We start from the raw sequence: 25,038 nt of genomic DNA on the forward strand, positions 1-25,038 counted from the left end.
GGATCTCTAATTGCCTTTCCTTTCTCTTCTCAGTGATTTGTGAAAACTTCCATGTCCATAACATTGGTGAAGGAGAGACAAAGGAGACACTCAACTTACCATTAAACGGTGAACAAGGTAATTCTGACTTGATAGAAGCTTGCTGTCTCATCTACTAAGAGGAAAGGAGATCAGGGATCAGGGGACTGAACTCCTGGGTGGAGAGTGCACCCTGGGGAAGGGATGCAGCAGGAGATGGGGAAGTCAGAGCAGTGGTGTGTTGTATGGGCTCCCAATTAACCAGCCAGATCTGGAATTCAAGAATATTGCTAGGCAGATGTGACAGCTAAGAAGATGGAACATGAACCCAAGAGAGAAGATCTCACTGCAGCCATGAGGCAGAATTAAGGGGGAGAACTGAGAGCAGTAATTGTGAGCCAGGAATTCAGTGGATCTGGGAAGGAGTAAGGGTTTGTGACAAGTCCAAGGAGGAAGCCTTTGATGTGTCAAAGGGAGGGACAGTTGTAAACAGTACTCAGAACAAAAGAGAGGAAGAGAGTGAGCAGTAATTGTGTGCAGGGTGTGGAAGAGATGGTGTTCTGTAGAAAAGAAGGAAAGGAGAAGGGAAGGAGTACAAGAAAGAAAGAAGCGAAGGAGTAAAAAGGGGCGAAGAGAACAAAGGGCAGTAATAACTCTGACTATGACAGTAGTCACAACACATAACATTCGCAGACCACTAGGCATAAGGTCAGCGCTTCATGTGCATCAACATGTTGAATGCTCCCATATGCCTTATGTACTTTTGTAACCAGTATGCACTGTTTCTAGCGTTTAATCATCTTTTCATGCATATTATGACTAATAACTAATCATTAAATTCTAACATGTAAGACATTAATTGAAAATTATGATTTCTTGCTAAGTTACTATAACCCAGGTATCACTTTACCAGTAGCATCTCACTTAATTCTCATAACAATCCTGTCATAAAGGTTTTGTTATTCCCATTTTTCAGGAAAAGAAACTGAGGTGTGAAGATAGTTAGTGATTCAGTGAGTGAAACAGCCTTCAAGCCCAAGAAACAGTCTCCATCCTTAAGCCAAACGGTCTAACAATAAATTTAGTTATTTGTTAAATGTTGAATTTTTTCTTGGAAATGACAAACGTAAGAAAAAACCATAAGAATGGCCTTGCAGAATGCCATTAATATGTATCCTTAATTTGGATTTGTACCTCAGATAGTATATATTTTAGAGATGTATTAATACATTTACGTAACATTCAGATGTATTTTAATACTTATTCTTTTTAATAAAGACAAATAGCTAAAAGTATAAAATGTATATTAAAAAGTACAAAGGGTATCAAAAATATATTTAGAGATTCATCTACCACTGAGAATAGTGGGAATGAGAATGGGCTGGTGGAAGGATTCGTAATAGTTATTAGTAAAGAATAGAGGTTCATTATGAAAGGAAGAGGAAACAAATCCTTCAACGTTCCTAATGTGATCTGGGTGACACCCTACCTAGAGCTAGTATCCCAGAGCATATCAATGATGGATGCAGATGAGTATAAGGGAAGAAGATTCATCCGTGACCCAAATGGTACAATAAAAATCCAGGAAATGATGAATGAATGTGCCCGAGAATCTGAACAAGCAGTAAGGTTGACTGACAGTCCAATATTTGTCTGGGTGACTGACTCTGAGTATGGTAGCACATACAGGGAGGGAGGAAGGGGGGTGTCATGTGTTCATAATTCAGAAAGGAGACCCCAGGGAGTTCCAAGGAACCCTGCTCCTCTCCCCAAGGGGCAGAGGAGTAGATCAGAGTTTAGGGTGAGGAGACATTTACTTACCAAGAAAGCGTATCTGGTTTTTGTGGTAAAGGGGAGAGGTAAAAAAAACCACAAGGAGACAGAGAGGGTAGGACACTGGAATAGCGTAGGTATAAAGGGTATAAAGAGTTGGAAGAGAAAAACTAAAGAGACAAAGGGGGAAGGGCCAGAAGCCTCACTGGGGAAGAGAGAGGCAGAAATACAAGGTGACAGGAGTGATCAAGGAGAGAGATGCCCTCAGAAACAAGAATGCACAATCCTTCCTCGGGGAGACACAGTGTTGGGAAGAGGACTGTAAGTACAAATGTGAGAAATGAAGAGAAGTAGAATGGATTGTAAAAAGATAGAAAATAAGGGAGAGCAAACATAGAAAAAATTAACCTCCTCTCCTGCTTCACACTATCCACAAAATATAATTCAAGTTGGATGACAAATCTAAAAGTTAAGGCTAAAACGATAAAGCTTCTAAAAGAAAACACAGGAGCGTATCCTTGCAAATTTTGGGTTGACAAAAATTTGTTACATAGGACAGGAAAAGCATGGGCCATAAAAGAAAAACTTGGTAAATTGCACTTCATCAAAATTAAAAACTACTAATCCAAAGATATCATTAAGAAAAGGAAAAGGCAAGTCATAGACTGGGAGAAAATATTTGCAATACATATATCTGACAAAGGATTGTTCCTGGAATGTATAAAGAACTCCTACAGAAGAATAATAAAAAGACACACCACTAATTTAAAAAATGGACAAAAGACTTGAACAGGCACTTCACTCAAAAGATATAAAATGACCAATAAGAACATAAACAAAGTATATATCATCATTAGTCATTGGGGAAATACAAATTTCATTAGTCGTTGGGGAAAAGCCACAATGAGCTACCATTCAGTTACTAGAATTGCTAAAATTAAAAATACTGACAACACCAAATGCTGATGAGACTATGGAACAATTAGAACTCCTTTATATACATTGCTGGCTGGACTATAAATTGATAGATATAACCACTTTGGAAAACTAGCAGTTTCCTATAAAGTTAAATATAACCCACAACCCAGCAGTCCTACTCCTAAGTATCTTTTCATAAGGAATGAAAACATATGTTCACACAAAGATGTGTACAACAATGTTTATAGTAGCTTTATTCCTAATAGCTAAAATCTGGAACCAATTCAAATTCTCATCAATAAGAGAAAATAAACTGTGATATATTTATAGAATGGAATACTATTCAGCAATATAATGAATGAACTACTGGTATATGTAACCATATGGATGAATCTCAGAAACATGTTGAGAAAAAGAAGCCAGTCACAGGAGTATGTACTATGTGATCCTATTGATGTGAGCATCAGTACAGACAAGTATAGTACCAGAAAGGAAGGACTTGTTAATGGTGATAGAAATCAAAACAGTGGTTGCTTATAGTGGGTGGAAACTGACTGGCATGGTGGAAGTGTTCCAAATCTTGGCTGTGATGTTGGTCACAGAGCTGTTTTACACTTAAGATATGTGCATCTCAATGAAAAGGACGCAAGCAAGGCTCTGCTGGGCCTCAGATGGGGTCCTTGGAACTTGAACATCATCAGAGTTCACCTTGAGCACACAGAGGTCTCTTCTCTGGATACTGTCTGAGTTCTGTCTTTTTGTTGTTGCTCTCTTTAGTGTCCTTGGAACAGTCACCTCTCCAAATGAGCAATGTAATAAGGTTAGAAGGTGTACCCAGCTTACTGCCATATGACAGACAAGGTAACTATCATTTAATTTATCAATTCCATATTAAACCTTTGTTTTCTTGTCTTCATGGAAGCAAAGCCTACCTTCGGTCTCCTATCCTAGGCCTCTGCTAGCCCCCGCTTCTCCTACCTGCTCTTACCTGCTCACATATGCAACAGAGACAGTGAGAAAAGGAATCTGAGCTCCTGAGTAGATGGAGCGTCCATTGATGGGGAATATAAAAAGAGAAAATTGAAAAGGTAGATAGGGTGTAATATGTGACAAATTACATGAATGGATCCAGTTTTCTAAAATCCCACTCTTCCAGGTTGAGATAGGGGATAATTTTCAATTAATTTCACAGAACAACTAAGAGGAACTTGGAAACATCATGGCATGTCAGGTTCATGCGGGAGAACTGGCCAGTTGGAGGTCCCTGGTACTGTAGTTAGAGTCCAAGAGGAGAGTTTTGGAGATGATGAGAGGGGAGAACCTGGAGGATGAAATCACACAGAGAGACAAAAGTTGAATAGTGTTGGGAGACAGAGGTCAAAATAAAGTGGGAGAAACAGATGGAATGGGAGCAAGTGTAAGACACAGCAGAGAAGAGATAAAGTGAAAAATTTCCCAAGAAACAGAGATAAAAGTTGAGAGCGAAAAGTATGGAAAGGGCAAGACTGAGAGGAAAATAAATACTAAGAATTGGGAAAAGTCAGGGAGACGTACAAAGGCAACTATGTAGAGAAAGAGTTGAAGGAGAATGGATGGAAAACAGGTTGAGAGTGAAAAGACAATAAAAGAGAGAGGAGCAGATCGGGACATTGTAGGCTTGAGGTAAGAGCACTGTATGTAAGCAACTTTGGGCACAAGTGTTGGCAACATTAGCTGTGAGTGTTCAGATTAAACTGTCCTTAACCATCGAAGTGGCACTTGTAAAATACTCACATTGCAATAGTCCTCTCCCTGAATATTCCAGTGATTCCTATGACCAAATCACCACCCTAGATTGTCTTCAGTGTACATTTATCCATGGACTCAAAGACCATGGTCTGCTAGATATCTACACGTGAATTCTTTCAAGAACTTTTAACTTGTCATTTCAGAACTAAAAGTAGCATCTTCATCACTCAAGCTAGATCTAAACTCCTCTTCAGCATTCATGTTTCAGTGATGGATTCTTATTATCTCATAGGTTTTCAAGTTGGAAGTCTAGGCGTCACCATGACTACTCTTGCCCTCAAATAAATGCCTGTTACTCATCCAGTATAGTCATTTCTCTTCCAGAATATCTCCAAGCTGTCCATCTTTCACACCTCCAAGTCTTCAGACCTCTGCCATGGTTCTCAAAGCAACAGTCTTCTGTTCATGACTTTCCTCTAATCTTGCTTCCAACAAATGTGTTATTTGCACTTTAACTACATGGGACATTTGAAAATGAAAATTAGATTGTGTTATGTTCCAACATACTTTCTTAATACACTAAGGATTAAATAAATGTTTCTCTGAGTGGCATCCAAGATTACCCATGATAAGCCCCGTATCGATTTTCCCAGCCTCATCACCTGCCTCCTGCACTATTAATTCAATATAGTATAAACTTTTCCCCCCAATAATTTTATTTTTAAAATTTGTATTTTATTTTATTTTTTAAAATATTACCGAAATATAGTTGATTTACAATGTTGTCTTAGTTTCAGGTGTACGGCAAAGTGATTCAGTTATACATATATGTTCGTATATATGTATATATATTCTTTTTTTACATTCTCTTCCATTATACATTATTACAAGATATTACATATAGTTCCCTGTGCTATACAGTAGGTCCTTATTGGTTATCTTTTTTCACATATAGTAGTGGGTATAAGTTAATCCTAAACTCCTAATTTATCCCTCCCCCACCTCTCCTTTGGTAACCATATGTTTGTTTTCTATGTCTGTGAGTCTGTTTCTGTTTTGTAAGCAAGTTCATTTGTATCATTTTAAAAAATTCCACATACGTATAAGCAATATCATATATTTGTTTTTCTCTGTCTTGTTTACTCCCCCAATACTTTTAATTGACAAATCTTTCATATCTGAGCTTTTCCATACATTTTCTGCCTTATTCAGAACTGTTTTCACATTCTACTACCCTCCACTTAACCTCCTCGCTCTGGTAAATACTATTTAAAACATACTATTGCAGGGAGGCCTTTCTTTAGAGAAAGCTAGAAAGAAACAGTTGAAAGACAAAGGATAGGAGAGAAGGAGCAACATCAGAGAAACAAGACAAAAGTTGCAGGAACAGAGAAAGAGACAGTCCGGAGACACCAGCAAAAAGAAACAGAGGCAGAGATGGATAAAATGTAAAGAATCAAATGGAAAGGGAAGAAGTAGAAAGAGAATGTCATATAAGAAAAGGAAACCACTAAGATCAGAAACAACCACTAAGATCAGGAACAAGACAAGATTGCCCACTCTCACCACTATTATTCAACATAGTTTTGGAAGTTTTAGCCACAGCAATCAGAGAAGAAAAAGAGATGAAAGGAATCCAAATCGGAAAAGAAGTAAAGCTGTCACTGTTTGCAGATGACATGATACTATACGTAGAGAATCCTAAAGATGCTACCAGAAAACTACTAGAGCTAATCAATGAATTTGGTAAAGTAGCAGGATATAATACTGATGAACAGAAAGCTCTTGCATTCCTACATATTAATGATGAAAAATCTGAAAGTGAAATTAAGAAAACACTCCCGTTTACCATTGCAACAAAAAGAATAAAATATCTAGGAATAAACCTACCTAAGGAGACAAAAGACCCATATGCAGAAAATTATAAGACACTGATGAAAGAAAGTAAAGATGATACAAATAGATGGAGAGATATACCATGTTCTTGGATTGGAAGAATCAACATTGTGAAAATGACTCTACTACCCAAAGCAATCTACAGATTCAGTGAAATCCCTATCAAACTACCACTGGCATTTTTCACAGAACTAGAACAAAAAAACTCACAATTTGTATGGAAACACAAAAGACCCCAAATAGCCAAAGCAATCTTGAGAACGAAAAGCAGAGCTGGAGGAATCAGGCTCCCTGATTTCAGACTATACTACAAAGCTACAGTGATCAAGACAGTATGGTACAGGCACAAAAACAGAAATATAGATCAATGGAACAGGATAGAAAGCCCAGAGATAAACCCATGCACATATGGTCACCTTATCTTTGATAAAGGAGCCAAGAATACACAGTGGAGAGAAGACAGCCTCTTCAATAAGTGGTTCTGGGAAAACTGGACAGCTACATGTAAAAGAATGAAATTAGAACACTCCCTAACACCATACACAAACATAAACTCAAAATGGAATAAAGACCTAAATGTAAGGCCAGACACCATCAAACTCTTAGAGGAAAACATAGGCAGAACACTCTATGACATAAATCACAGCAAGATCCTTTTTGACCCACCTCCTAGAGAAATGGAAATAAAAACAAAAATAAACAAATGGGACCTAATGAAACTTAAAAGCTTTTGCCCAGCAAAGGAAACCATAAACAAGATGAAAAGACAACCCTCAGAGAGGGAGAAAATATTTTTAAATGAAGCAACTGACAAAGGATTAATGTCCAAAACATACAAGCAACTCATGCAACTCAATAATAAAAAAACAAACAACCGAATCCAAACATGGGTAGAAGACCTAAATAGACATTTCTCCAAAGAAGATATACACATTGCCAATGAACACATGAAAGGATGGTCAACATCATTAATCATTAGAGAAATGCAAATTAAAACTACAATGACATATCATCTCACACCAGTCAGAATGGCCATCATCAAAAAATCTACAAACAGTAAATGCTGGAGAGGGTGTGGAGAAAAGTGAACCCTCTTGCACTGTTGGTGGGAATGTAAGGTGATACAGCCACTATGGAGAACAGTATGGAGGTTCCTTAAAAAACTAACAATAGAACTACCATATGACCCAGCAATCCCACTACTGGGCACATACCCTGAGAAAACCATCATTCAAAAAGAGTCATGTACCAAAATATTCATTGCAGCTCTATTTACAATAGCCAGGACATGTAAGCAACCTAAGTGTCCATCAACAGATGAATGGATAAAGAAGATGTGACACATATATACAATGGAATATTACTCAGCCATAAAAAGGAACGAAAGTGAGTTATTTGTAGTGAGGCGGATGGACCTCGAGACTGTCATACAGAGTGAAGCAAGTCAGAAAGAGAAAAACAAATACTGATGCTAACCCATATGTATGGAATCTAAAAAAAAAAAAAAGAAAAAAAATTGGTCAGAAGAACCTAGGGGCAAGATGTGAATAAAGATGCAGACCTACTAGGGAATGGACTTGACGATACGGGGAGGAGGAAGGGTAAGCTGGGACAAAGTGAGAGAGTGGCATGGATATATATACACTACCAAACGTAAAATAGAAAGCTAGTGGGAAGCCGCTGCACAGCACAGCAAGATCAGCTCGGTGCTTTGTGACCACTTAGAGGGGCGGGATAGGGAGGGTGGGAGGGAGGGAGATGCAAGAGGGAAGAGATATGGGGACATATGTATATGTATAACTGATTCACTTTGTTATAAAGCAGAAACTAACACAAAATTGTAAAGCAATTATGCTCCAATAAAGATGTTAAAAAAAAAAAAAAGGAAAGGGAGATTTTTCCACAATGGATGAATTCCTCAGCCCCTAGTGAAAGCTGCTGGCGCAAAGTTAACCTTCAGGTCAGGTTATTTTGGGGAGTGGGGACTTCCAGTTTCTCAGGATTTCTTGGTTTTCTAGTTATTTTCTTGCTGTGATTCCTCCTTGGTCATAAATTGAGATGTCTGTGGGATGTCATTCTTTACTGCAGGGAACAACAATGCCTTTTGGGTGGCCTATGATGGAGAAGAGCCCCAGGGAGCCTCGAACTTCCTACCAAGATGTGAGCTGGGTAAGGATGGGGAGGGATTGCCAGCCGAGGGTGTCAGGTGGCTGAATTCAGAGCTGGTGTTTATTGATGCTTTTTACCCTGAGCACACTCCACAGTCAAAAGATCTAGTGTGTCTTGGAATCCCATGAGTCCATAATAACATAAGTAACATAACAAATAACATAAATATTCCTGAGTGCATTCTAGTAGCAATATGCTGGAGAAAAGTGATGTCTCTCATAGCTATTAATAGTAAAGACTTGAATTTACACTGACCTGCCCTTTATCTTCTCTAAAGAATAAAAACTAAGTATTATTCTATTTGGTTATAATGCTATTATTTTGTGCCTAACTTTGGAAAACCTCCCAAAGAAACATGGTCCTTCAGATCAATTGCTCCCAAATCTAAAGTACAATTTTTGTCAACTATTATTTATTATGTGACTGATTTTTCAAAGAATTTTGGCAAACAAGATATCATTCTTCTCTCCACAAAGTTATGGATGTAACAGACAGAATGTTACTTACTCCTGTTGTGCAGGTAAAGAAATAGAAGCACTGAAGTGTGTAAGGGTCTTTTAGCAGTCAAAGCAGTTAAACAATTGAGGGTACCAGCATCCTCGATGACTTACTATGGTGACTGTCGTGTGGGGCTGCAGAGGGTCAGGGCAGCCAAGACTTAGGTACATATATATGATGGACTATTACTCAGCCATAAAAAGGAACGAAATTGGCTCATTTGTAGAGGTGCGGATGGACATAGAGTTTGTCATACAGAGTGAAGTAAGTCAGAAAGAGAAAAACAAATATCGTATAGTAACGCATATATGTGGAATCTAGAAAAATGCTACAGATGAACCTATTTGCAGGACAGGAATAGAGATGCAGACGTAGAGAATGGACATGTGTACACAGGGGAGAGGAGAGGTGGGATGAATTGGGAGATTAGGATTGACATATATGCACTACCATGTGTAAAATAGATAGCTAGTATGAAGCTGCCGTATTGCACAGGGAGCTCAGCTTGGTGCTCTGTGATGACCTAAATGGGTGGGATGGGGTGGGAGGGAGGGAGGTCCAAGAGGGAGGGGATATATATCAGTATACATATACATGTATATCACTATACATATAGCTGATTCACTTTGTTGTACAGCAGAAACTAACACAACAGTGTAAAGTAACTTTACAAAAGAAAACAAAAGAAAACTGACTCATGAGTAGGAAAACTGTCAAAGAACATTGAAGGGCAAAGAAGAAGAAGAAGCCTGGGAGGGAAGCCCAGAGAGTAAAGGAGGTCTGTGATCCTTCATGGCACAAAAACAGCCATGTGTAGGGACAGAAAAATGAGGAGAAAGGCGACTGAGGGATGACGGGAAGGAAAAAAGGCGGAGCAAGGCTCTGGTGTGTCTAAAGTGAGGTGTGTGAAGCAACAGTATCTTTTTCCCAAGGAGAAGTTCACCTGACCAATGAACACCAGAATTCAGCATGAGCACCCTGAGGTCTGTACCTCATCACCATGGCTGGTTGGTCTTTTCTGTTTTTCTTTAGTTTCCTGTGAGCCCAAAGCTCTTCAAAGGACAAATGAAGGCAATTCTGAAGAGATTCCCAAACTGCAAGCAGGTAACGGGGGAGCTAATATTGATTTAAGTGACCAAGTATCTCATTAATTTGTTTGCATGTCTGTATGCAAGGGACATTTCCCTTCATTCCCCCAAACACAAACACACACTTTTCCTTAGGCTCTGGTTGCTTTCTTCAGGTATATGGGAGGCAAGGGGGAAAGAGGGGCTAAGGGCCTTAATGGAGGGGCTTCTGGGTAGAGAATTTAAGGACACAGAATAATAAAAATGTAGATCGGGGCCACCACATGGAGTTGCCTAAGTACGTTCAATTTTATTTAAAGTATATGGAACCTAAATACAACCAGATTGGGGTTTGGAGGAGAGAGATCATCTTAAACTTATGTCCCAGGATTGCATAGGATTAATGAAATACTATGTATAGGAGAGACAAACAGGAAGTGAGTTAAAAGAAAAAATAAGGGTGGATTAAAGACCTAAATGTAAGGCCAGATACTCTTAAACTCTTAGAGTAAAACTTAGGCAGAACACTCTTTTTTTTTTTTTTTTTTAAATGAGCTCACTGTCGTCGGAAAGATTTTTCTTTTTTTAATTAATTAATTTATTTTTGGCTGTGTTGGGGCTTCGTTTCTGTGCGAGGGCTTTCTCTAGTGGCGGCAAGCGGGGACCACTCTTCATTGCGGTGCGCAGGCCTCTCACTGTGGCGGCCTCTCTTGTTGCAGAGCACAGGCTCCAGACGCGCAGGCTCAGTAGCTGTGGTGCACGGGCTTAGTTGCTCCGCAGCATGTGGGATCTTCCCAGACCAGGGCTCGAACCCGTGTCCCCTGCATTGGCAGGCAGATTCTCCACCACTGCGCCACCAGGGAAGCCCCGCAGAACACTCTGTGACATAAATCACAGCAAGAGCTTTTTTGATACAGCTCCTAGAGTAATGAAAATAAAAACAAAAATAAACAAATGGGACCTAATGAAACTTAAAAGCTTTTGCACAGCAAAGGAAACCATAAAACAAAAAGTCAATCCTCAGAATGGGAGAAAATATTTGCAACCAAGTAACTGACAAGGGATTAAACTCTAAAATATACAAACAGCTCATGCAGCTCAATATCAAAAAAACAAACAACCCAATCAAAAAATGGGCAGAAGATCTAAACAGACATTTCTCCAGGATCTAAAGAAGACATACAGATGACCAAAAAGCACATGAAGAGATGTTCAACATTACTAATTATTAGAGAAATGCAAATCAAACCTACAATTAGGTATCACCCCACACCAGTTAGAAAGACCATCATCAAAAAACCTACAAACAATAAATATTGGAGAGGGTGTGGAGAAAAGGGAACCCTCCTACACTGTTGGTGGGAATGTAAATTTGTACAGCCACTATAGAGAACAGTATGGAGTTTCCTTAAAAATCTAACAATAGACCTACCATAGGACCCAGCAATCCCACTACTGGGCACATAACCCTGAGAAAACCATCATTCAAAAAGAGTCATGGGGCCTCCCTGGTGGCGCAGTGGTTGAGAGTCCGCCTGCCGATGCAGGGGATACGGGTTCGTGCCCCGGTCCGGGAGGATCCCATATGCCGCGGAGCAGCTGGGCCCGTGAGCCATGGCCGCTGAGCCTGCGCATCCGGAGCCTGTGCTCCGCAACGGGAGAGGCTACAACAGTGAGAGGCCCACGTACCGCAAAAAAAAAATAAAAAAATAAATAAAAAAATAAAGAGTCATGTACCAAAATGTTCATTGCAGCTCTATTTACAATAGCCAGGACATGTAAGCAACCTAAGTGTCCATCAACAGATGAATGGATAAAGAAGATGTGACACATATATACAATGGAATATTACTCAGCCATAAAAAGGAACGAAAGTGAGTTATTTGTAGTGAGGCGGATGGACCTAGAGACTGTCATACAGAGTGAAGCAAGTCAGAAAGAGAAAAACAAATACTGATGCTAACCCATATGTATGGAATCTAAAAAAAAAAAAAAGAAAAAAAATTGGTCAGAAGAACCTAGGGGCAAGATGTGAATAAAGATGCAGACCTACTAGGGAATGGACTTGACGATACGGGGAGGAGGAAGGGTAAGCTGGGACAAAGTGAGAGAGTGGCATGGATATATATACACTACCAAACGTAAAATAGAAAGCTAGTGGGAAGCCGCTGCACAGCACAGCAAGATCAGCTCGGTGCTTTGTGACCACTTAGAGGGGCGGGATAGGGAGGGTGGGAGGGAGGGAGATGCAAGAGGGAAGAGATATGGGGACATATGTATATGTATAACTGATTCACTTTGTTATAAAGCAGAAACTAACACAAAATTGTAAGGCAATTATGCTCCAATAAAGATGTTAAAAAAGAAGAAAAGGAAAGGGAGATTTTTCCACAGTGGATGAATTCCTCAGCCCCTAGTGAAAGCTGCTGGCGCAAAGTTAACCTTCAGGCCAGGTTATTTTGGGGAGTGGGGACTTCCAGTTTCTCAGGATTTCTTGGTTTTCTAGTTATTTTCTTGCTGTGATTCCTCCTTGGTCATAAATTGAGATGTCTGTGGGATGTCATTCTTTACTGCAGGGAACAACAATGCCTTTTGGGTGGCCTATGATGGAGAAGAGCCCCAGGGAGCCTCGAACTTCCTACCAAGATGTGAGCTGGGTAAGGATGGGGAGGGATTGCCAGCCGAGGGTGTCAGGTGGCTGAATTCAGAGCTGGTGTTTATTGATGCTTTTTACCCTGAGCACACTCCACAGTCAAAAGATCTAGTGTGTCTTGGAATCCCATGAGTCCATAATAACATAAGTAACATAACAAATAACATAAATATTCCTGAGTGCATTCTAGTAGCAATATGCTGGAGAAAAGTGATGTCTCTCATAGCTATTAATAGTAAAGACTTGAATTTACACTGACCTGCCCTTTATCTTCTCTAAAGAATAAAAACTAAGTATTATTCTATTTGGTTATAATGCTATTATTTTGTGCCTAACTTTGGAAAACCTCCCAAAGAAACATGGTCCTTCAGATCAATTGCTCCCAAATCTAAAGTACAATTTTTGTCAACTATTATTTATTATGTGACTGATTTTTCAAAGAATTTTGGCAAACAAGATATCATTCTTCTCTCCACAAAGTTATGGATGTAACAGACAGAATGTTACTTACTCCTGTTGTGCAGGTAAAGAAATAGAAGCACTGAAGTGTGTAAGGGTCTTTTAGCAGTCAAAGCAGTTAAACAATTGAGGGTACCAGCATCCTCGATGACTTACTATGGTGACTGTCGTGTGGGGCTGCAGAGGGTCAGGGCAGCCAAGACTTAGGTACATATATATGATGGACTATTACTCAGCCATAAAAAGGAACGAAATTGGCTCATTTGTAGAGGTGCGGATGGACATAGAGTTTGTCATACAGAGTGAAGTAAGTCAGAAAGAGAAAAACAAATATCGTATAGTAACGCATATATGTGGAATCTAGAAAAATGCTACAGATGAACCTATTTGCAGGACAGGAATAGAGATGCAGACGTAGAGAATGGACATGTGTACACAGGGGAGAGGAGAGGTGGGATGAATTGGGAGATTAGGATTGACATATATGCACTACCATGTGTAAAATAGATAGCTAGTATGAAGCTGCCGTATTGCACAGGGAGCTCAGCTTGGTGCTCTGTGATGACCTAAATGGGTGGGATGGGGTGGGAGGGAGGGAGGTCCAAGAGGGAGGGGATATATATCAGTATACATATACATGTATATCACTATACATATAGCTGATTCACTTTGTTGTACAGCAGAAACTAACACAACAGTGTAAAGTAACTTTACAAAAGAAAACAAAAGAAAACTGACTCATGAGTAGGAAAACTGTCAAAGAACATTGAAGGGCAAAGAAGAAGAAGAAGCCTGGGAGGGAAGCCCAGAGAGTAAAGGAGGTCTGTGATCCTTCATGGCACAAAAACAGCCATGTGTAGGGACAGAAAAATGAGGAGAAAGGCGACTGAGGGATGACGGGAAGGAAAAAAGGCGGAGCAAGGCTCTGGTGTGTCTAAAGTGAGGTGTGTGAAGCAACAGTATCTTTTTCCCAAGGAGAAGTTCACCTGACCAATGAACACCAGAATTCAGCATGAGCACCCTGAGGTCTGTACCTCATCACCATGGCTGGTTGGTCTTTTCTGTTTTTCTTTAGTTTCCTGTGAGCCCAAAGCTCTTCAAAGGACAAATGAAGGCAATTCTGAAGAGATTCCCAAACTGCAAGCAGGTAACGGGGGAGCTAATATTGATTTAAGTGACCAAGTATCTCATTAATTTGTTTGCATGTCTGTATGCAAGGGACATTTCCCTTCATTCCCCCAAACACAAACACACACTTTTCCTTAGGCTCTGGTTGCTTTCTTCAGGTATATGGGAGGCAAGGGGGAAAGAGGGGCTAAGGGCCTTAATGGAGGGGCTTCTGGGTAGAGAATTTAAGGACACAGAATAATAAAAATGTAGATCGGGGCCACCACATGGAGTTGCCTAAGTACGTTCAATTTTATTTAAAGTATATGGAACCTAAATACAACCAGATTGGGGTTTGGAGGAGAGAGATCATCTTAAACTTATGTCCCAGGATTGCATAGGATTAATGAAATACTATGTATAGGAGAGACAAACAGGAAGTGAGTTAAAAGAAAAAATAAGGGTGGATTAAAGACCTAAATGTAAGGCCAGATACTCTTAAACTCTTAGAGTAAAACTTAGGCAGAACACTCTTTTTTTTTTTTTTTTTAAATGAGCTCACTGTCGTCGGAAAGATTTTTCTTTTTTTAATTAATTAATTTATTTTTGGCTGTGTTGGGGCTTCGTTTCTGTGCGAGGGCTTTCTCTAGTGGCGGCAAGCGGGGACCACTCTTCATTGCGGTGCGCAGGCCTCTCACTGTGGCGGCCTCTCTTGTTGCAGAGCACAGGCTCCAGACGCGCAGGCTCAGTAGCTGTGGTGCACGGGCTTAGTTGCTCCGCAGCATGTGGGATCTTCCCAGACCAGGGCTCGAACCCGTGTCCCCTGCATTGGCAGGCAGATTCTCCACCACTGCGCCACCAGGGAAGCCCCGCAGAACACTCTGTGACATAAATCACAGCAAGAGCTTTTTTGATACAGCTCCTAGAGTAATGAAAATAAAAACAAAAATAAACAAATGGGACCTAATGAAACTTAAAAGCTTTTGCACAGCAAAGGAAACCATAAAACAAAAAGTCAATCCTCAGAATGGGAGAAAATATTTGCAACCAAGTAACTGACAAGGGATTAAACTCTAAAATATACAAACAGCTCATGCAGCTCAATATCAAAAAAACAAACAACCCAATCAAAAAATGGGCAGAAGATCTAAACAGACATTTCTCCAGGATCTAAAGAAGACATACAGATGACCAAAAAGCACATGAAGAGATGTTCAACATTACTAATTATTAGAGAAATGCAAATCAAACCTACAATTAGGTATCACCCCACACCAGTTAGAAAGACCATCATCAAAAAACCTACAAACAATAAATATTGGAGAGGGTGTGGAGAAAAGGGAACCCTCCTACACTGTTGGTGGGAATGTAAATTTGTACAGCCACTATAGAGAACAGTATGGAGTTTCCTTAAAAATCTAACAATAGACCTACCATAGGACCCAGCAATCCCACTACTGGGCACATAACCCTGAGAAAACCATCATTCAAAAAGAGTCATGGGGCCTCCCTGGTGGCGCAGTGGTTGAGAGTCCGCCTGCCGATGCAGGGGATACGGGTTCGTGCCCCGGTCCGGGAGGATCCCATATGCCGCGGAGCAGCTGGGCCCGTGAGCCATGGCCGCTGAGCCTGCGCATCCGGAGCCTGTGCTCCGCAACGGGAGAGGCTACAACAGTGAGAGGCCCACGTACCGCAAAAAAAAAATAAAAAAATAAATAAAAAAATAAAGAGTCATGTACCAAAATGTTCATTGCAGCTCTATTTACAATAGCCAGGACATGTAAGCAACCTAAGTGTCCATCAACAGATGAATGGATAAAGAAGATGTGACACATATATACAATGGAATATTACTCAGCCATAAAAAGGAACGAAAGTGAGTTATTTGTAGTGAGGCGGATGGACCTAGAGACTGTCATACAGAGTGAAGCAAGTCAGAAAGAGAAAAACAAATACTGATGCTAACCCATATGTATGGAATCTAAAAAAAAAAAAAAGAAAAAAAATTGGTCAGAAGAACCTAGGGGCAAGATGTGAATAAAGATGCAGACCTACTAGGGAATGGACTTGACGATACGGGGAGGAGGAAGGGTAAGCTGGGACAAAGTGAGAGAGTGGCATGGATATATATACACTACCAAACGTAAAATAGAAAGCTAGTGGGAAGCCGCTGCACAGCACAGCAAGATCAGCTCGGTGCTTTGTGACCACTTAGAGGGGCGGGATAGGGAGGGTGGGAGGGAGGGAGATGCAAGAGGGAAGAGATATGGGGACATATGTATATGTATAACTGATTCACTTTGTTATAAAGCAGAAACTAACACAAAATTGTAAGGCAATTATGCTCCAATAAAGATGTTAAAAAAGAAGAAAAGGAAAGGGAGATTTTTCCACAGTGGATGAATTCCTCAGCCCCTAGTGAAAGCTGCTGGCGCAAAGTTAACCTTCAGGCCAGGTTATTTTGGGGAGTGGGGACTTCCAGTTTCTCAGGATTTCTTGGTTTTCTAGTTATTTTCTTGCTGTGATTCCTCCTTGGTCATAAATTGAGATGTCTGTGGGATGTCATTCTTTACTGCAGGGAACAACAATGCCTTTTGGGTGGCCTATGATGGAGAAGAGCCCCAGGGAGCCTCGAACTTCCTACCAAGATGTGAGCTGGGTAAGGATGGGGAGGGATTGCCAGCCGAGGGTGTCAGGTGGCTGAATTCAGAGCTGGTGTTTATTGATGCTTTTTACCCTGAGCACACTCCACAGTCAAAAGATCTAGTGTGTCTTGGAATCCCATGAGTCCATAATAACATAAGTAACATAACAAATAACATAAATATTCCTGAGTGCATTCTAGTAGCAATATGCTGGAGAAAAGTGATGTCTCTCATAGCTATTAATAGTAAAGACTTGAATTTACACTGACCTGCCCTTTATCTTCTCTAAAGAATAAAAACTAAGTATTATTCTATTTGGTTATAATGCTATTATTTTGTGCCTAACTTTGGAAAACCTCCCAAAGAAACATGGTCCTTCAGATCAATTGCTCCCAAATCTAAAGTACAATTTTTGTCAACTATTATTTATTATGTGACTGATTTTTCAAAGAATTTTGGCAAACAAGATATCATTCTTCTCTCCACAAAGTTATGGATGTAACAGACAGAATGTTACTTACTCCTGTTGTGCAGGTAAAGAAATAGAAGCACTGAAGTGTGTAAGGGTCTTTTAGCAGTCAAAGCAGTTAAACAATTGAGGGTACCAGCATCCTCGATGACTTACTATGGTGACTGTCGTGTGGGGCTGCAGAGGGTCAGGGCAGCCAAGACTTAGGTACATATATATGATGGACTATTACTCAGCCATAAAAAGGAACGAAATTGGCTCATTTGTAGAGGTGCGGATGGACATAGAGTTTGTCATACAGAGTGAAGTAAGTCAGAAAGAGAAAAACAAATATCGTATAGTAACGCATATATGTGGAATCTAGAAAAATGCTACAGATGAACCTATTTGCAGGACAGGAATAGAGATGCAGACGTAGAGAATGGACATGTGTACACAGGGGAGAGGAGAGGTGGGATGAATTGGGAGATTAGGATTGACATATATACACTACCATGTGTAAAATAGATAGCTAGTATGAAGCTGCCATACTGCACAGGGAGCTCAGCTTGGTGCTCTGTGATGACCTAAATGGGTGGGATGGGGTGGGAGGGAGGGAGGTCCAAGAGCGAGGGGATATATATCAGTATACATATACATGTGTATCACTATACATATAGCTGATTCACTTTGTTGTACAGCAGAAACTAACACAACTGTGTAAAGTAACTTTACCCCAATTTAAAAAAAGAAAACTGACTCATGAGTAGGAAAACTGTCAAAGAACATTGAAGGGCAAAGAAGAAGAAGAAGCCTGGGAGGGAAGCCCAGAGAGTAAAGGAGGTCTGTGATCCTTCATGGCACAAAAACAGCCATGTGTGGGGATAGAAAAATGAGGAGAAAGGCGACTGCGGGATGGCGGGAAGGAAAAAAGGCGGAGCAAAGCTCTGGTGGGTCTAAAGTGAGGTGTGTGAAGCAACAGTATCTTTTTCCCAAGGAGAAGTTCACCTGACCAATGAACACCAGAATTCAGCATGAGCACCCTGAGGTCTGTACCTCATCACCATGGCTGGTTGGTCTTTTCTGTTTTTCTTTAGTTTCCTGTGAGCCCAAAGCTCTTCAAAGGACAAATGAAGGCAATTCTGAAGAGATTCCCAAACTGCAAGCAGGTAACGGGGGAGCTAATATTGATTTAAGTGACCAAGTATCTCATTAATTTGTTTGCATGTCTGTATGCAAGGGACATTTCCCTTCATTCCCCCAAACACAAACACACACTTTTCCTTAGGCTCTGGTTGCTTTCTTCGGGTATATGGGAGGCAAGGGGGAAAGGGGGGCTAAGGGTCTTAATGGAGGGGCTTCTGGGTAGAGAATTTAAGGACACAGAATAATAAAAATGTAGATCGGGGCTACCACATGGAGTTGCCTAAGTAGGTCCAATTTTATTTAAAAGTATATGGAATCTAAATACAACCAGATTGGGGTTTGGAGGAGAGAGATCATTTTAAACTTACATCCCAGGATTGCATAGGATTAATGAAATACTATGTATAGGAGAGACAAACAGGAAGTGAGTTAAAAGAAAAAATAAGGGTGGATTAAAGACCTAAATGTAAGGCCAGATACTCTTAAACTCTTAGAGTAAAACTTAGGCAGAACACTCTTTGACATAAATCACAGTAAGAGCTTTTTTGATACAGTTCCTAGAGTAATGAAAATAAAAACAAAAATAAACAAATGGGACCTATTGAAACTTAAAAGCTTTTGCACAGCAAAGGAAACCATAAAACAAAAAGTCAATCCTCAGAATGGGAGAAAATATTTTCAACCAAGTAACTGAGAAGGGATTAATCTCCAAAATATACAAACAGCTCATGCAGCTCAATATCAAAAAAACAAAGAACCCAATCAAAAAATGGGCAGAAGATCTAAACAGACATTTCTCTGAGATCTAAAGAAGACATACAGATGACCAAAAAGCACATGAAGAGATGTTCAACATCACTAATTATTAGAGAAATGCAAATCAAAACTACAATTAGGTATCACCCCACACCGGTTAGAATGGCCATCATCAAAAAACCTACAAACAATAAATACTGGAGAGGGTGTGGAGAAAAGGGAACCCTCCTACACTGTTGGTGGGAATGTAAATTTGTACAGCCACTATGGAGAACAGTATGGAGTTTCCTTAAAAATCTAACAATAGACCTACCATAGGACCCAGCAATCCCACTACTGGGCATATACCCTGAGAAAACCATAATTCAAAGAGATACTTGAACTGCAGTGTTCATTGCAGCACTGTTTACAATAGCCAGGACATGGAAGCAACCTAAATGTCCATTGATAGATGAGTGGATAAAGAAGGTAGTACATATATACAATGGAATATTACTCAACCATAAAAAAGAACGAAATGCCATTTGAAGCAACATAGATGGACCTAGAGATTGTCATACTGAGTGAAGTAAGTCAGACAGAGAAAGACAAATATATGATATCATTTATATGTGGAATCCAAAAAAATGGTACAAATGAACTTATTTATAAAACAGAGTCACAGATGTAGAAAACAAACTTATGGTTACCAAGGGGGAAATTGGGGGTAAGGATAATTTGGGACAGGAGTCCCCAACCCCTGGGCTGCAGACCAGTACCAGTCCATGCCCTGTTAGGAACTGGGTCGCACAGCAGGAGGTGAGCAGTGGGCGAGCCAGTGAAGCTTCATCTGCCACTCCTCATCACTTGCATTACCGCCTAAACCATCTCCCACCCCCCACCCCCCATCCATGGAAAAATTGTCTTCCACGAAACTGATCCCTGGTGCCAAAAATGTTGGGAACTGCTGACTTAGGAGATTGGGATTGACATATACTCACTACTATATATTAAATAAATAACTAATAGGAACCTACTGTGTAGCACAGAGAACTCTACTCAGCACTCTGTAATGACCTATATGGGAAAAGGGTCTAAAAAAGAGTGGATATATGTATATGTATAACTGATTCACTTTGCTGTACAGCAGAAAGTAACACAACATTATACCTCAACTATACTCCAATAAGAATTAATTTAAAGGGGTGAGATAGGGAGGGTGGGAGGAAGACACAAGAGGGAGGAGATATGGGGATATATGTATATGTATAGCTGATTCACTTTGTTATACAGCAGAAAATAACACACCATTGTCAAGTAACTATACTCCAATAAAGACATTAAAAAATTAATTTAAAAAATTTAAAATATAATAAAATAGAGAACTAACAATGACCTACTGTGTAGCACAGGGAACTCTACTTAATACTCTGTAATGACCTATATGGGAAAAGAATCTAAAAAAGAGTGGATATATGTATATGTATAACTGATTCACTGTGCTGTACAGCAAAAACTAATACAACATTGTAAATCAACTATACTCTAATAAAAAATTTAAAAAATAAATAGACATGGAATCGAAATAGAACCAGGTTAGAATGTGGTATCAGGGAGGGGAGATAATTTTCAACCTGCTTTCCTCGAGGTTGTGCCAGGAACATGGGCATAGTGGGTATAATCGCAAAATAGAAAACTCATGTGAAAGACATTTGAAACGAGCCTGCCAAGGGGAAGGAAGGATCCCTACTCATTTGTCAGTGGCAAAAGATGAGAACTTTGATGATTTGGAGAAGGAATATGTGAGATGGACAAAATATACAGAAAGGCTGAAATTTTAATTTTTAGATTTAAATTTTAAGTTGAAACATTACAAACAGGAAGTTAAGAACTAAAGAGAACAGATAGAAGCAGGGAAAAGAGCACCACAGAAGAAAGGAGCTCAACTCAATAATCAAACAAGGTACAGAGTTTAAAAGGTAGAGAATGTGACATTAGAGAAAGACCCAGAGAGGGAAAGTGTTAAGAAATAGAAAGGCTAGAGGAAAGTATAACAGTCATACATAGAGAAAAAGATAAAGGAGAAGAGTAAAACATCTGTAGAGAGGGAACACCATGTACAAGGATCGAGAAGATGGTTTGGGACATTGTAGGGACTGAAAGAAGAGTTGCTGCATGGAAGCAACTTCTAACACTAGGAGTTGAACATGTTAGCCATGAGTTTTCAGATTATGTTTCCTCCAATTTTCAAAGTGGCACCTGTAATACACTCAGAGGCAATGGGCCTCCACTCAGCCATTCTTGTATACTCCACCTATAACTTAATGATCTGCAAATTCCTAACTCTGGCCCCAACTTGCCTTGTAAGCTCATTCATCTAAGTGCCTGACTATATTTGTACAGGGATCTGAGAGACATCTCCATTTGGATGGTTTTCGGGAACTTCAGTACAAGTCACGTCCATAGTTGCATGTACCACCTTTCTTGATGCCAGATCTGCCTCCTTTCCTTGTGTTCCCTATCTCAGTATGGAACGCTATTGTTCCATTCTTCAGGTAGACGCCTAGGGGTCACCAATGACTCTTTCCCCTCCCTCAACTCACACACCCCATCAATCATCCAGTTTCGTTAACTATACCTTTAACTTGTCTCTTACTTGTCCTTTTGTTGCCACACCCGACACAGAAGCCCTAGTCAGATGTCTCTTCTCTCTGGAACTAGAGCCAGAGCAGCAGACTCTATCTGGTCTCATACCTTCCCCCAGTCATCCTCCCACCATATCCATTCTCTCCAACTCAACTAGATGACCCTTTGAAAATGCAGGTTGGCTTATCTCACTTTCCTACCTTAAATCAATAGCTTTTTGTTGTCAAAAGGATTAAATCCTTCCTTATTTTCCTTCCCATGGCTCCAGCCTCATGTTTGCCTCTCCTGCAATGACTTCTAAAGTTTGTTTAAAACTTTGCAGTAATTTAAATTTTGATTACTTTTTCTCATCTAAGCCTTTGCACACACTTAGCCCTGTGCTTGGACCAATTTTCTTGGTCCACTCCACTCTCCAGTCTGCTCACGAATCTGGTGAAATCACGTGGAAGTTATAGACCACCTCAGAGATACCTTTTCTAATTCCTAGTTCTAGAAAAAAACAGCATGAGAGACGGGGAGAAGACATAAAGCTCAGCATCAGGAAAGGAAGAGGGAGAAAAGGCAGGTGGGAACAGACATGGGAAAAGAAACAAATCAGGACAAAGAGAAGTACCAAGAGATTCCAATAGCAAGATACCGAGATAGAAATAGAAGAAGCAGAGATGTGTGGAAAGGGTGAGAATGAGAAAGAGAACAGGGTTGGGAGACAATGTGTACAGTCTCCATCAGATTATTGGATTATGCAAGCCCCCTCTTACCTTCACGAAACCCTAAGACACAGATATGCAGACTGTTGTAACTTCTATTTTATGGTTGGGGAAATGAAACAGAAGGGCATGGAGGTTATTTTTGCAAGGGCAAGGTAGAAAAGGAAGAGTGGGCACCAGCATCCTGGGTGTGTCACTGAGGGTGACAGTTGTGTGAAGCCAGCTGACAGTCAGTGTGGGGTCATGTGGTCAGAAAAGGAAGAGGAAACCCAAGGAGTTCTGCAGGTTCCCAGGGGAGTGAACCAGGGTCCAAGAGAAGATTTAGTTAAGGAAAAATTAATGTTGGTGGGGAGGGAATGGAAACCACTGAGAGACAGGGAGTATAGAAATGGACCCAACCACTTGGGCTTGAAGAGATCTAGAATAAGAAAGCAAGAAAGGATAACAGGAGAAAAGAGGTACACTATCACTGAAAAACAAACAAACAAAAAAACCCCAAGATCTGAAGACAAGAGATGAGGAGAGAAACACAGACAATCCAAGAGATTCACAGCTAGGAAACAGAGCTGTGTGGAGTGGAACTGTGGGTAGGACACCGAGAAGGAGAGGGAAGAGGTGCAGATGGCAAAGAAGCAGAAGGAGATGGCGTGGCTCTCAGAAGCAGTGCTTGGAGCAGACATATGGCTTTCCCGTCATGTTTGGCATGAGCCAATCGAGGTCTGTTTCTGATCGCCCTCCATGGTCCATCATGTCCTTTTTTCTCTGCAGTGACCTGTTGTCCCAAAGCTCCCCAAATGACTCACGAAGGAGAACCCCAGGAGGTGATCAGTCTACTACCAGTAGAGGGAGAAGGTAATTATGATTTAAACTCCTTAATAAATAGGAAAAAACATCCCCCCTTCTCTCATCTTGCCATTCTCTTCTTCATATTCACATACATACACATGGAATTGTGTCGTTTTTCTGTTTTGTTTTTTCCAAAACTGAGAGAGAGACTAAGGAGAAAGGTGAGCTGAGCTAAGTGGGGAGAGCACCCCTGCGTAGAGAACGTAGGGGAACAGGATGTGCCAAAGGTAGGCTGGGGTCCCAAAGCAGAAGTACCTGGGTGACTTTATTAAATGCATATAAAATCCAGATGTCAGCAGGTTATGGCAGTTGAGGCAAGGAGATCATTTTCAGCTTACTTCCGGATGTACAAGGAACATGGAAGTAAGTTTTGTGAATGACTGATAAGCTTGCAATTTAGAAAGGTCATGTGGGAGACTTAGAATAGAGCTGATAAGGGAAGGCTCTCCGGCACTGTGGTCCATGTGAAAATGGAAGGACTTTTGTCAGTTTGGGAGAAGGGATCTGTGAGCAGGAGGAAAATATATAAACTAAGGAAATTTTACAGGCCTCTAGAAAGAGAAGACCCAGAGAAAAAGAGAAAAGGAGAAAATGGAAGACAAGGTAGAAAGGGAATTACCTCAATAAGAAATGAAATACAAAGATAAAAATTAGAGAAACTATATAGAGAGGCAAATAAATACCAAAAAAAAAAATGTACAAGGAAGTGCAGAGAAACTATGTCAAGAAAGAGTTTTATCAAATCAATAAAGAGTGAAAACTGCTGTACAGGGAAAAGAGGAGAGAAGTTGGGATCCTGGAACACTGAAGTATGCACATCAGACAGGAGCATCTTCCATCCCAGTAGTGAGTTTCCAAGTTAGGTTTGCCCCATGGAGAGAGTGGTGTCCATAACATAGAGTAATAATTCTCTCCCTGGCAGCCTCAGCTACTCTCAGGTAACAGAATGTGTCTCAAGCACATGCCTGCTAGGCAGACCCATCTTCCAAGGTCATCCATCTATGTATGTACCTGAAGACGTTTATCCCAGGGCCTTCTCCATTTGGATGTCTTTCAGGAACTGACACTTCCAAAATTGAAACCAACATCTTCATCCATGAAACTGGAATGTCCTTTTCTTACAGGGTTTGCTCTCTCAGTAAATGGAACTTGAATGCCCCATTTTCTCTTGCTCCCATCTTGCCCATTTTCTCCACTTTAGCACAATTTTTATTTGCAAGTTAGAAATCAGATCATATTACTTTCCCACTTAAACCTGGTGACCTTTGTTGTCCAAAGATTAGATCAGTTATCCTCTCTGTCTTTCTGTGCCTTCCATTCATCATGCAACCCTTGCCAATTTCTTCTTCCTCATCTCAAATGATAGTATAAATATTTTCAGTAATTGCAATGTTCTGATCTTTCTTTTATATGAGGGATTTGGAAAAATTTTCCCCTGTGGTTGGTGGTGTTGCCTTGGTCCACTCTATTTCTTATCCCATTCCCTGATCAGGTTATATTATACTATTTTAGGGATGCCTCTCCTAACACGCACCATGAGAAAGGGAGCGAGAGGGAAAAATGGGATGGGGAAAGGTGA

General features: G+C 40.4%; 1 protein-coding gene across 9 annotated transcripts in view; it reads left to right on the forward strand.

Annotated features, from left to right (window-relative positions):
- LOC308621982 (nuclear body protein SP140-like) overlaps nucleotides 1–25,038 on the forward strand; it is an 86,107-nt gene that overhangs the window by 20,630 nt on the left and 40,439 nt on the right. For 5 of the 9 annotated variants that reach the window (XM_081242940.1, XM_081242945.1, XM_081242948.1 and 2 more), the window contains 9 exons: nucleotides 34–117; nucleotides 3,487–3,570; nucleotides 8,422–8,502; nucleotides 10,033–10,104; nucleotides 12,644–12,724; nucleotides 14,255–14,326; nucleotides 16,865–16,945; nucleotides 18,477–18,548; nucleotides 23,382–23,465. In XM_081242940.1, the coding sequence (XP_081099066.1) occupies nucleotides 34–117; nucleotides 3,487–3,570; nucleotides 8,422–8,502; nucleotides 10,033–10,104; nucleotides 12,644–12,724; nucleotides 14,255–14,326; nucleotides 16,865–16,945; nucleotides 18,477–18,548; nucleotides 23,382–23,465 (711 nt within the window). The remainder of the gene's footprint in view (nucleotides 1–33; nucleotides 118–3,486; nucleotides 3,571–8,421; nucleotides 8,503–10,032; nucleotides 10,105–12,643; nucleotides 12,725–14,254; nucleotides 14,327–16,864; nucleotides 16,946–18,476; nucleotides 18,549–23,381; nucleotides 23,466–25,038) is intronic. The other 4 variants (XM_081242943.1, XM_081242941.1, XM_081242942.1 and 1 more) reach the window with 4 other exon arrangements.

This window comes from Mesoplodon bidens (assembly GCF_964165515.1).
Source record: "Mesoplodon bidens genome assembly, chromosome: 8".
NCBI lineage: Eukaryota > Metazoa > Chordata > Mammalia > Artiodactyla > Ziphiidae > Mesoplodon > Mesoplodon bidens.